We start from the raw sequence: 14106 nt of genomic DNA, 5'->3' as shown, positions 1-14106 counted from the left end.
TAACCATCCCTTTTAAGGGAATAGGTTTTGGATTGAAATTTTAAGTATGCATGAAGACAGTAAGATACCATTTGCACCGTTAGGATTTCAATAATGTATGGAATTAGCAGAGCTTTATTATATTTCTGTGCCTGCATGTCCTTCTTAGAGTGAAAGTTGTAATAAATATAAGTTCAAAGGTAAAATTTTATTGCTGTGCATGAGGGGAGAGAAAATAAATTAGAATAATGTAATCATGCTCATATATGTTATGAATTTTGAACAGTGTCTATTAGAAAGTTTGTCAAAATGTGCTTAGCTTTGAAAATACAGATTAACGCTGAAGGTTTTAATATTGTTCTTCCTGATGTTCCTATTCCTTGCAAATATAAGTGTAAAATATCTCTTGCCAAAAGCAATTGTCATGAAACGACACTTTCCTATTTTAATAGCTGAATAATCAGAACAAAAATATTTTCTAAGTTGCAGAGAGGTTATTGCTTTTTTCACACAAAGAAATTTAGTGGTAGAAAACCAAATTGTAGCCAGATAGTCTTTGCTTTTTGTGTTTCTATTCTTATATGTGAAAAGCATGTCCAAATGTCTCCTGACAGCTTTGACACTTCAGGGTGATTAAAAAAGGGGTGAGGTGTGCTCATCTGATTCCATTTACTGATTCTGTATTTTTCTTTAATCTGGTAGCAAAGTTGAAATAGCAGCTCTCCAAAGGGAGCTGGAAAATCTGTTTGGGTGTGATTGGTTGGTATTTGTCTGGACCCTTTGTGGTTTTTTTTTTTGGTTGGTTTTTTTTTGTTGTTGTTGTTGTTTTTTTTCTTTTCTACTTTGGAGCAAATAAGGACCAGGTCAGTGTGGGAGGGCAGCTGCTGGCACTGAACCCAGCAAACATCAATTGTCTGAGCTCCCACCTCAGCACATGGTCCTTCAGCCTCTCTGAGACAGCCCCAGGTTGGTGAAATTTTGACAAAAAAGGCAGTTCCTTCTCCTGGGTTTTCTTCCTTTACATTCCTTTTTGTTGTCCTCTGCCATCTCCCTCTCTTCTCCTTCTGTGAGCTCTGGCTGCACCATGAGGGCACTACAAAAGCATTGGCAATGACTTTTTTTTTGACATTTTTTCATACAGTCTTCAGGTTTTAGCTCTGTCACTCAATTTGGGAAAGTGGAGCAGCTATTGGTGCACACAACCCCTATTTTTTAATGTGTTTTAAGCATTTTGGATGCTGAATAATTGGGAAAAACATTGATGGATTTTTTTGTTGTTGTTGTTTTTGGGGTTTTTGTGTTGTTTTGTTTTTTTTCTGAAAGTAACTGTCACCTTTAAATCTATAGAAACTTTCTGGAGAGAGAAAATATCAGGAAACTTTTTTAAATAAACAATTTTAGGTTATAAGTGGTTCCTGCCTTTAAATTCTTCTGTTGATGCCATAGTAGCTGAGATGTAAGCAGGATGAGGCTGCTGTTCCAATATAATCAGTGAACCAGTTCCAGAGGGTGGAGCAGTTTAGAGACCAAATGCAGTTTAAATGGCACTAGAGGAATGATGCACTACTGTCTGAAAATGCAGGCATTGTTATTAATGATGTAATTAAAGTTCCACCTCATAGGCAAAGTGGAAGCACGCAGAAAATATTGTTAATATTGTGTTTCCTATATTTGATTTATCCCCATTTTAAGTACTAAATGAAGTATGCAAAACACAGTTCGAATTAAACACTCTGTCTAAAATTCACAGCTTTATTATGTAAAAATGGTTCAAGCAGAGGTCAGGGTACATTAGCCAGAAGTAACTTAACCCAGCTGAAAAATGTCTAATGCACTTGACATGCACAGTTGCTACTTGGCTAAACCTGGGTGTACAGTGGGAAGTTCTCCTCAAGGACCAAAGGTCGTGGCTTGCTGTTTGTGTTGTTTTGGTCAAGGACAGATCTCAGATGTTCATCTAGACCCTTGAGTGATGATCATCTGTGGTACTGGTGTATTTTCTTTATTGCAATTTTTAAAAGCTCAGTTCTGAGATTTGTGGATCAATTAGAGACAAAATTGAAAAAGATAGTAGTAGTAATAATAAAAATAAAAAATAGCCTGGTATTTGGTCCTGCGGATTCTGAACGTTTCCTGATGGATAGTGGGAGCTCTCAGAGTTGCTTTATGAGCTTAGGCCAGACTCTGCAGCTGAACTAGAACACATTTTTGTGTTAACTGCTTCTAAATGAGCTCTTAGTTTTAAGTAGTTGGCATAAATCTAATTTTAATTTACTGTTTTCATTTTCTTTTGCATTGATCCTCTTTTTTGTAGAGATTCAATTGCAGACTTGGAGAAAGAGGTTTTTTAAAGAGTCCAGATGGTATTTCCAATTATTTATTATCATTAGCATTCACTGTATCTGAAAACAAGACTTTTGCCAGCTTAGATCAACCTCATCTGCTGCACTATTGTTTATGAATTTTCAGTGTCCTATGTTAATGCCAACTCACTTTTGGGGTGTTCTGGGGCTACAAGAGAAAAAGGGTCTGCTGTTGTCAATATATTGCAAATTGCCAATTTACTTTGGGAATTTCACTGGGATAACAATCAGTGATAGGTTTCTCATGCTTCTTATGAGGAAATGAGCAAGGCATGTCATTATTAAGAGTAGCATAATCTGAAGAAAAATCATAATAATCGAACCAGAAGGCACAAGAGATTGGAATTTTTCCATGTCTGAACACAAGAGTTTTCTTTTTGGGGTGTGTGAGAGCACAATTAGTTTTACCTTTGTAATAAGCCCCTTATAATTTTTTTTTCAAGTTTTGACATTGAAGATGGCACCTCAAGTTGTCAAAAATAAAATGTTTAGAAATTCACAGGTATAATGCATTGGGTATAAAATGCCACCTTCTTTTTTTTTTTTTGAAGTAAAATGCCTGAATTCTTTCATTAAAATTATTCTCCCCTGTACAAAGATGTAAGATGAAGTAGATTCTGTACACTATTGGAATGAACAAGTCCACTTACAGTTTTTTCCTTAAAGTTTTGAAAATATATGTCTGTTTTAATATTTTAACACATTGAAATTATTTGTGTGATTGGTTTCTACAATATTTTGTGTTGTTTAGCCTTTGGAACAAAGCAGTACAGAGAAAGAAATAGAGGGACACCTGTTTCAATTTCACCATAGCAGCAATTTCAACAATAAATCTTAATTGCAATCAGTCTTGATCAACCCACCTGTGCAGATTCCCTCATTTACAAGGAAGAGGGATAATGGAGAGAAAATAAGGAAAAAATTGAAAAGAAATAGAGGAAAAAAAAAAAACCCTGCAGAACACTAATATGGATTATGTTATGTTCTTATACTTAAAGTTTTCAGATTGCTGCGCTGTGTTAATTATTAGGAACAGCAGCCTGAATTTCCCTGCTTTTCTCTGGGGATACAGTCAACCCTTGTTTACTTTCAGCTGCCTCTTGAGCAATTTCTCTTCCATTCAGGAGGGACTGTGCAAACAGCCATGAGGAACAACTAATTCTGCTTCTATGCCCAAGCTCAGCAGGTGAAGGTGCAGCAAATTCCTTTGTTAAGGAACAACTTGTCTTTCCTGTGTGGGGTAGGAGACACACCAGAGCTGATGTCTCTGTGGGTAACCTCCTGCAGGTGTGTTGGTTGTTTTAACCTTGAATGTGGAGAAGCTGCACTGAGGTGTTCTGGGACCTTCTCTGCAGGCCTGGCAGCTGCTCACTGACGTGCCTCTCCTGTGCTGAGCTTCTGTGGAGCTTCCTTGGACTCACAAATGAGTTTTCTTAGGTGCATTTGCATAAAGAGAAAAAAGAATTGTGGATAAACAGTCCAAATTGCAGTAGAGGATGTATAGGGAAGGAAAACAGATACTGCTTTTTTTTCTATACTCGTCATCATCTTTTTCTCATAACCTCTGTAATGATCACTTGGACATAGGTAAGGGACAGGATTGTGGCCAATTATGCAGGGATTTGGGTGAGATTTTGTAACATTTTTCTGGACATACATTGCTTTCCATATTCATTATTGTTGCCTCTGTTCCTTTTTTGCACTTTTTGCCTTTACTTTTTCCTTTTACTCCTGCATTGTTATTCCCTTTTTCTTCATTGTGCATTGTGTGATTAAAAATGTTTTTTGTAGTGGCATTTGACCAAGTCTTTTGACTAAAAACCTTAAGGATTGTCTCATCTCTTTTGTTCCCCCCCCCCCCCCCCCCCCCCCCCCCAAAGAATGTCCAGGTTTATTTGTGTTTGTTTCCTCTTGTCTGTTGTGAGTGGCTTGTTCTATTTCACAGCTTCACCTTCTTTCCTGCTCTCAACCTCCCTTCCTCTTCATCTCTTTTGCATCCTCTTCCCCTCTGTGGGGCTCTGGTAATAGTGATGGACCAGTGCAATTAAATTTATTCCATACACCACTGCTCTCCCTGACAAACTGACACCTCTCTTCTCTGCTGTTCTTACCTGTTGACTGGCATTAAGCAAAGTGAGCCAGGAGCCAGGATTTCAGTGGAGTGTGACATTCATCTGTGGAGATGACTGAGCATGGCAAGCCCTGGATGCTTTCTTCTCTAAATCTGGCTGTGCAGTGTGGGGGGAAAAAAAAAAATCTGTGATGTTGTGATGAGATGAAGATGTTCAGGAGGGTTGTTAAGAAATTTCTCCTATTGTAATTTGATTGTTACTGCGTTTAAATGTGACATTTTCTTTAGTTGATGAGATGCCCAGGCCAGGATCCTGCCAGCACACAGTTTCTCTGCATGCAGTTGCTCTCAGCAAACTGGCATGCAGTCAATAGGAATCCCTCTGAATTTACTGCTGTCTGTTGACATCTCACTCTGTTACAGGCAAGTATTTAATCAAAGTTTATTGTCATTCTTTTCTGAGATTTAAGTGGGATGTAAAATTTTACGATACGTATAGTATTTTAGATGACAGCTTCATTATTTCCACTGAATAATTTGAAATGCTACAAGGAGAAATATTGATGGCAAACTGGTAATTGTCATTAAATATGCAGCATTTTTGCAGCAGTCACTTGTGCAAAAAATAAATTTTCTGAACTTCTAGGTAGCAGTGCAGAACGGTCTGAAATGCAATTCCTTTGTCTTGGGCCTTTTCCTAGCATGGAGGTCACTTGAGGCTCCAAACATGTTCAAACATGAAAACTTCAAAGTGACTTTGTAATTTTTCTTTCTAAAAAATGAGCATGGTATCATATTATTGAATGTCAAAAGGAGAACGCTTGGTTTGTTATTGAGTTGATCTTTTGGTTCCTGCTGCCTGATGGGATTTTTATTTTTGCTGCCTTAGTTGTCTCCTGTCCGGTGGACATTTCCCTTTTTCCTTAGCCAGGAGGGATGTCTTTTGCAGGAGTAATTAAAAGCTGTGTCATGGGAGATGGGCATAATAGGTCACTGGGAAGAATGAGACAATGCACCAGAGCTGCAAGGCAGGGTGTAAAACAGACAGGTGCAGTTTATTATTGGACAGATTCCAAACAAAACATTCCTGTTGGTTCAGTGCCTCGCTGTGGAGTGCATCACTCAGGACTGTGGGAGTGGCTTCTCCTTCTGGAATGCAAAAGACAATGAAAAAAAATTAAGTTCCTGGAAAAAAGCTAAGCTCTTCAGTTCAAGGAGGGTTTTAGGTCATTCCTTATTTTGTTTCTCTTGTTGGGAAGAATTTATTTTGCTTTTAGGTGAATGAAAAATTCCACTCAGGATGGTGCTTCTCTGCTACCTTGCTAAAGAATTTGAGTGAGAGACCAGTACATTAGGTCTTTATTAGCATTTGTGTGCCACTCTGTTAGCAAATATATTTACAAAAATGCCATGCTTGTCTTCTCTTTTGTAATTACTATGCCCTGACATGAAAGAAAATGGATTAAATCTTTCCTATAAAATGCTATCTGTTGGGTATATCTTGAGTATTTAGCTTTATAATTGCTAAACCGTTCAAGTACAAGGCAATCAGTTAAAAAAAATGCCATTAGAGTTGGTCAGGATGCTTGCAATAAAGCATTTTCAATAGAAATCTGTAACATTTTTCTTAACTACAGCTTCTTTTAGGAAAGCAAGCATTCAGTGAGGCTGAGAACAATCAGTGCTTAAGGCATGAAAAAAAGAGCATGTGAGAGGGATCAGCTGGGCTCTGAGGATGCTGTTTCAGTTCTTACACCTCAGGCAGATCAGAAGCTGGATCCTGTGGGTTGTGCTCTCAGGTGATGGTGTCTGGTTGTGCTCTTGCTCTCAGCTGGTGCTGGCCAGCACCCACAGGTGCTTTTCCACTGGGCACCCTCCAGCCTGGAGAGGTGCCTGGGTTTTGTGATCCAAGTGCAGGACCCAGCTCTTGGCCTTGTCAAACCTCACACAGCTGGCCTCAGCCCTTTGATCCAGCCTGTCCAGACCCCCCTGCAGAGCCTTCCTGCCCTCCAGCAGATCCACACTCCTGCCCACTTTGAAGTTGTCCGTGAACTTGCTGAGAGTGCCCTCGATCCCCTGGTGCAGATCATCAGTAAAGATGTTAAACAGGGCTAGGCCAGTGCTGGGCTCTGGGAAGCACCAGTGGTGACAGCCCCAGCTGGATGTAACTCCAGTCACCACCACTCCACTGGATGTCCAGCCAGGCTTTCACCCAGGAACAGAGCACCCATCACTGCCAGGAGCAGCCAGTTTCTCTAGGAGAATTCTGTGGGAAATGCTGTCAAAGGCTTTGATAAAGTCCAGATAGATACATCCACAGCTGTTCCCTCATCCACTAAGTGGGTCACCTTGTCATTGAAGGAGATCAGGTTGGTTAGGCAGGATCTGCTTTTCCTAAATGCATGGTGGCTGGGAATGATCCCCTGGTTGTGTTGTAGATGCCGTGTGAAACAGTCAAGATGATCTACTCCATCACCTTCACTTTTACTGAGGTCAAGCTGCAAGCCTGGAGTTCCCTGGATCCTCCTTCCAGGCCTTCTTGTAGCTGGGTGTCACATTTCCAGCCCCCAGTCACCAGTCACCTCTGGGACTTTCCTGGATAGCCAGGACTTCTGGTCAGAGATGGAGAGTGGCGTGGTGAGCTCTTCTGCCAGCTCCCTCAGTCCATTTGGGTGGATCCCCCACCTGGCCCCACAGAACACACTTGTGCATGTAAAGATTATGGAAAGATCTAGAAAGATTATTCAGCCATATGTGAGATAAGAATTACACCTGCAAGGTACTGAGGGGACAGTTTGGAAGCTCTTGAGAATTTAATATTCCCCCTAAATCTGCGACAATGCATAAAGCACACTTCAGCTATGTCCTGTTCTAGTATTTTTCATGGAAAATTAAAGATTATTACCTCCCTTTGTAGTATACAGTAGTTTTCTGAGAATTCTCTGCCAGGCAGCTGGTACAGAAGAAATTCCCCTTCTGCAGTAATAGAAGGCAGTGATTAAACCTGAACACGGCAAATGGAGCTATAAAGTAAATCAAAGTGAGTGTTGAATTGTGCCTTCATGCACCCGGTGGTAAACTCCTTCTAACAAAGCACAAAGCTTCCTTTCTTTGCCCAGGAACTGTGAATTGCAGCCTCTGTTTGCAGTGTTGCTGTCACCTGCTGTAAATCCAGTCTGAAAAGAAATCATGGAAGGAAGAAGTTGAAAGTGTATTTGCCCCCCTTCCCCACAGGGTGGTCACCCTACAATATGTGAGCTTATGGGTAGAAAAAGCCACCTCAAAGGGGCCCCAAGTATTTTAAATCATCTTCTGAGAGGAGTGGTTTGAGTTTTTTAAAGTCTGATTAAATCACTGGAAAGGCTCTCTTGGCTTTCAACAAGTAGTTCTTCTCTCATGCTTAGATCTGTAGCACAGTCTGATACGTGGGAAAAAAAAAAAAGGCTAAATTCAGAATTTGGTGAACGTCATGGCACTTTGTGGCCATAAAGTCCTGATGTAGCAGATACCCTGAGCTGTGGATGGAGGGATGGGGCTCGTGCTTTCAGGGCCGATGTCCCACCTCATCAGTCTGGTTCTGAAACCTGTCCCTGGCTGTCCATGTGATGCCTGTCAGTGATGGGAGAGGAGGACTAGTGTTTCACCCTGCTTCACCAAAGCATGTAATCACTTGATACTGCTGTACCACTGACTCCTAAACCAGCCTGCCCCGGCTGCCCTGCGTTACCTGCTGCCCTGCAGACAAGCTGTCAAATGTTAGCGGGGATTTTGATGCTTAGGTGACTTGGGAAGACAGCTGGAATAAGCCGAACAGGTTTATTTGCCATTTTCATGTTGGTTATTTTTCTGAAGGTAGTTCTCAGCATTAGGTGAGCATCCAAAGCAGCGGTGGTGATACAGAGGCTGGTCAAAGTGGATTCAGCTCAGTTTTCCTTGGGATGCCAATTGCAGCACCGATCTATGGGGGCTTTGTGTGGGGGGTGGCGCAAAGACTGGGCACACTGAGCCTTTCCAGGTGAGCAGAAAGGAAAGGGAGTATAAAACCAAAGTATTTTTAACCATATCTTGCAGTCTGATTGCCTGCTGGATCTGCTGTTCCTTCTCATAATACGCTTGAAAAGTTTTATCTGTGCCTCGAGGGTGATGAGCCTGTCTTCATTTAGGGATGCAACTGCAGATAATAGCGCTGTGCTCTTGACAGCTTTATGTGCTCACAGCCTGCCTCTCTTATTTACTCACTTGTAGATGTGGGCTCTTGTAAAAGCAGCTCAGTTTTCTACCCTCCCAGTTATAATTGCTTCCTGGGCTGCCTTGTTACAGAGCCTGTTGGTGGAGCGTGAGGTGAAAGAGGCACTTTCTGCCGTTATAGTTTTTTTTAATGTATAATTAAGGCTGGATAGTCATTATGGTTTTTTTCCCTAGGTTCATAATTAATGAAACCTTGAAGGAGAGGTTTGTAACTATTATAAGGGCAAAAGAGGAGGTAGCATGGGATGGGACCCTGTTTTTATAAACAGTTGAGCTTCTAGAAGCTTCAGCTATAGCTGAAGTTTCTTGAGGATCCAGAAATACTAAGTAATAGAACAGTGTAGCAAAGTCAGTCATGACTGTTCATCACTTAAAACACATTTGTAAGACATTAGGTGTAATTCAGTACTAAAAGAGTTATATTTTATGAATTTTTATGACTTATAATGTCCTTGTAAATTCTATGTAATTACTCAAATTTCTTATTTAAAAAAATAGTTTATTTTATTTTCCTTTCTAAAAACAGTAGTTCCCTGTGTTGTATTCCACATGACATCCCTCATGTGCCTTCTTTTGCTGCATATTCTGGCAGTAATTCTTTTGTTTGGCAGGTTTTCCCCACTGTCCTTCTTGTTGAAGGGCTTTTGGAAAGATGCTTCTCTTCAGAATGTCTGCTTTGGTCCAGGTCTGTTGGTTCATCTGCTGCAGAAAGTATTTCTCTCTTGGATGGTGGTGGCCCAATAGATTCATAACTTTAGATCTCCTAGCTTTTGGGTGAGAGGCAAGAGTCAGAAATAAGAGTGGCTCATTCGGTGAGGCTGAAGGGGAAAGAGCAAAACTTCTCTGGCCTACGGGAAAAAGAAATCTGACTTCTTTGGGGAACAGCACAGTTTGTACTGTGGAAAATAAGTTCTGTAGGTAGAGATTGCTAGAAAATATGGGGCAATTATCATTAGTTCTGTTGAGATATGACAGCTTTCTATTGATGAAATTATCTCATTCCTTTTGCTTACCTGCTTCAGAGAGTGGACTGCAGCCAAGATGTCACACACTGAGCTTGAAACCTGTTGTTGTCTTCTTTGCTTTCCTGAATAAATTTTTAAGATAGTTTTTCAAGTATTACACTTTGCAGCCTGAAGCCTCACCCCATGCTGTTCTGTAGCATATTTCCTCCATGGGCAGGTGGATGTGTGACATGAAGTCAGTCTGTTTGGAGCAGGCTGTGGGTATTGAACCAAGCTGTGCCTCTCTCCATGTCTGTCTTGTTTCATTTGCTCCAGGTGAAGAAGTTCCACATCACCTCTGCTCAGAGCTTCCCCATCCTGAGGTTGTGGCTTGTGAAGTCCCTTGTGCCAGGGACTGTGTGCTCAGCGAGTGGTCCCCGTGGTCCCCCTGCTCCCACTCCTGCTCCAGCAAAAACGCCGAGGGCACTCAGAGCAGGAGCAGGTCCATCGTGGCCCTTCCAGCTGAGGGTGAGTGCTGAACATTTCTGGATAATCACTGTGCCTTTAATGCATTGACTTCCTTTCCTTAGCCAAGCTGTGTTTAGATCAGAGCTAATCCCAGTTCCTCAGGAATCAGGGATAATACTGAATGCTTGTCTCTGCTGAGAGACTAAGAGATCTTGGTGGGCTGGAGTTCATGTGTCACTTGGAGAAATTCTGTCACAGTTCAAAACTATTTACTTCAGCCTCTGAATTGCTGTCTGTTGAGGGCCTGTCTGGGTGTGAATTTGGTTCTGGAGAGCTTCATCCTCTACCAGTGAAATTGCTGCATGACAGAGTTGTCATGCAAGTGTCCTTATATGGGAACATATCAGTAATGATTTAAAACCAGCGAGCTGTGAAAAGTGGTAAAATGGAAAACGACTTGCTTATTTTTTTTTTTTTTTTAATGTAACACCTGGAATGTGTTGACCTGCTTGTTGTAGTAAGTAAATAGCTCTTGATAAATACATGTCATTTCTTCTTGATCTTCATGGACGTATAAGTAGCTGGGTTTTTGCATAATAGCATCAGTGATACAGCTATTTAAACAAACCTTTTTGTATTAGAAGTGTAGTCTTCTAATTCAGTTACACATATGGTAATTAATTTATGTGTTGGTTTATCACACGGGATTTGGAAGGTCTTGGATCAAGTGCATAAAAATTCATAAAATGTGAAGAGGTCCAACAGACTAAAGCCTTGTTGACATAAAATACTTGCTAATGCCAAAACTAGGTGCAGTTAATGCAGCAGCAAAACACTTTTAGATGCAAATCTAGTCCAGAACAAGTTCTGTTAAATGCTATTTTGTAAATTATAATTAAAGCCACCCACTGTTTCTGGGCTAATGTAAGGACTTGATCTTGCAGGCCCTTACTGAATGGTCTGTATTCACATAAATATTCTCATAAGCACTTGTGAAGAAAATTGGGACCCTTCAGGATGAAAATAATTGTTGATTGAATGATACTACTAAAAAAGTCTATGAGCTAGAGAATAATTAAAATGAAAATACAGTTGGTCTCATATTTTCCATGGAAATAATGAATCCAAATAACAGATAAAACATGGACTTATGAGAGTGAAATGGTGAAGGAGTGAATTCTGGAAGTACAGAAGCATATTCATCTCAGCCTGAAAGGCACTAACCTGAAAATGGTGTACTCTGAACTGAATACTTGAAGTTTCTCAGGAAGGAATAATTAACTATTAAAATCAAACTCCCTGACTTTTTCTGTGCACCTTTAGCAATGGTGTTACGATTTGCTGTGCAGAGTCACACATCTGTGTTCAGATAGTGACTGAAATTTGGGAGAGTGGAAGTGGAGTTAATACCATTATCGCTGCAGTGTTAAGGCAATTTTGGAATTCCTGCTTTCTGTGTCTTTTTCATACCCAGCTCACACCTGACTTCTGCAGAGCTCTGGTACCTTTGCAAGGGCCATTTTGTTTGGCCTCTGTCATTGGAGGAAGTGTAAGCTGTGGCTCTACTGTTGAAGGACTTAAAGAAATTTTGGGTCATTTTCTCCAAGCTCTTTACCTGCTCCCAGAATATGATAACCAGGAAGCTGTTGATGAAACCTGAGGGACTTGATTTCAATCAGGTTTTGAAAGATAATTCTTTACGCAGCAAATGTCTGAAACTTGGTGCAAGAGGAGATCATGGAGCAGGCATTCCCAGCAGGTGTAAAATGAAATATAGGAGCTGCTGAACATCATAAATAATCTTGAAATGGCTACTGGAATGGCCAGGCAAGGGCATGTTGTCCTGCTTTCTTTGTACAAAAGTTATCAATGAAATGCAGAAAGTGGCCAGACCCTTGTGCTCTTTATAAAAACATCATCTCCTACTTGCTATATTGCAGGCAAGTTTGGATAAGACATTTCTTTATATGTTAAGTTAAATCTTCCTTGTTTAGGAGAGCTTCATTACATATCGTAACTAACATACTATTAGAAAAAAAGCCACCCTAATTTTTCCCTGGGAAGTTCAAAATTTGAGTTGGAAATGTTCTTTAGTTTTGGGTTGTTTTTTTTTTTTTTTTTTACAAATGGATCAGGCCTTTTGCCATTTGCTTGTTACAATTTTTTATTTTTAATATGCGTCTCAAACACACAAGAAAAAGATCTGGTTTGCATTTTTCCTGCCAAGTCAGATTCTTCAGGAAATAAGCTACCTGGGACATTTTCTACTCCATCATCATACTTAACATTTCTGATATTGAACACTGTGTGGAACAGTCCATTTTCATGAAAAGATGAATGGTAATGTGACATGATTATCCAGTGGGTTGGGTAGTTTCTCTCTTTTTCTTTCCTCACTGCTATTCATTGTGGCCATTGGGGCCTTACCTTTTTTCAGGAGGGTCAGTCCTGCAAGGCAATAGGCATCCCTTTGACATCCCTTCATCTCCTGTTGATTTTGGTAGGGTGTAAATCTGCTCTGAACTTTGTGGTATCTATCCCCAGCACTTCAGCTCTTTCAAAACCTCCAGCACTTTGGCTGTATCCCAAGCTGTCTGGGTCCTCCCTCCTGGAGGAGAATGGTTTTGATTTTGGTAATTTTTTCTTCTTTCTTCCTAAAATGACAATGCTTACTGTTAAATTTCACTGCATTACTCTGTATCTTTTGAGCTAGGATCATCTGCTTTTATGGATAAATTCAGGCTGCTGGGTGGAGTGTTACAGCTTCTGGGGAGGCTCCTCAAACTCCTGTACTTTGGGGCTTTGTCACCAATTGCTGACAAAGTGCAGCAGTTTAGCAAAATCTTTGGACATGAGTTTGAAGGATGGTCCTTCAAAGAAGTGAAGGCTTTGTGCTCAAAATGTGTCTTTCAAGTTTTCTCCTTCCTTGATTTGCAGATGTGGGTTTCATTTGGTGCTTCCTGCTGTCATTACAGTTCAGCTTCCTCTACTGCTCAAATCTTTAAGGCAACACATGAATAGAGTCCAAATATGAGAGAGAGAGAGATATTCCTTCTTGGGAGATTAGCAAAGAGAATGAACAGAAAAATAATGCTTAATTCGTCTTTAAACGTGATTGCATGTTTGCTGAGTGATACTGGCATTTAAATGGAATTAATTTGGTTGTGTGTAGGAGTTATTGATAAAGTAACTCAGAAATACACTTTGCCTGTTTTTGTTTCCATTATGCATCGGAATACAATTTTATGCAAGGCTAGTTTAATGAGGAAACAATATTTTAGAAGGTTATTATTGCAGCCATAAAGGTCAACAGCTTTATTTAAGCTTTATTTATTTATTTTATTTTTTTTACGGGGGGGAAGAGAGAAGGTATTGTGCAAACCTGACTTTTAAACCACATTTTTCTGCATCTTCCTTTTGCCACACGCTGTGAGATGAGGATGTGGTGTTCTCTTGACCCTTTCCAGGTGGAAAAGCCTGTCCCCCTGAGCGAGCCCTGCAGGAGCAGCGTGCCTGCAATGAGCACCCCTGTGTGCATTTCTTCTGGGAGGTGTCCCCCTGGAGCTCCTGCTCCGAGGACGTGCTGGGCACTGCACTCAACATCACCTCCAGCTGGAGCAGGGAGCCCTCCTGTGGGGTGGGCATTCAGACAAGGAAAGTCTTCTGCAGGAAGAGCAGCTCTGGCCAGGTCACTCCCAAAAGGTATTTAAAGAAGGCTGGCTAGTGTTTGTTTATAATATGCATGATGTATAAAGGCATTTTCAGCAAGTATATGGACTCTGAAGCATTGAAATAATTTCATTTCAGGACTAACTCTCCATCTACTGTTGTAGTACTACTCCATCACTGTTGTTACAGGAAAAGTAACCAAATATCCTGCCCATTTTAATGTTCCATGTAAATCCAGGCAAAAAGGATGCTTTCAGTGGTGGAGATTTTTTGCTGTAGCTCCTGTGCTACTCTAATTTACAGTTTTCTGCAGGTATTTTCCCTGAAGGACAGGTTTGAGGAAAATACGAAATACATTTGAATA

General features: G+C 40.6%; 1 protein-coding gene across 1 annotated transcript in view; it reads left to right on the top strand.

Annotated features, from left to right (window-relative positions):
- The window catches only part of THSD7B (thrombospondin type 1 domain containing 7B), a 243921-nt gene that overhangs the window by 98165 nt on the left and 131650 nt on the right, over positions 1 to 14106 (top strand). The window contains exons 8-9 of the mRNA XM_059852540.1: positions 9942 to 10133; positions 13541 to 13775. Coding sequence (XP_059708523.1) covers positions 9942 to 10133; positions 13541 to 13775 — 427 coding nt within the window. The remainder of the gene's footprint in view (positions 1 to 9941; positions 10134 to 13540; positions 13776 to 14106) is intronic.

This window comes from Haemorhous mexicanus, chromosome 8 (genome assembly GCF_027477595.1).
Source record: "Haemorhous mexicanus isolate bHaeMex1 chromosome 8, bHaeMex1.pri, whole genome shotgun sequence".
NCBI lineage: Eukaryota > Metazoa > Chordata > Aves > Passeriformes > Fringillidae > Haemorhous > Haemorhous mexicanus.
This window is presented reverse-complemented; position numbering and strand designations above follow the sequence as displayed.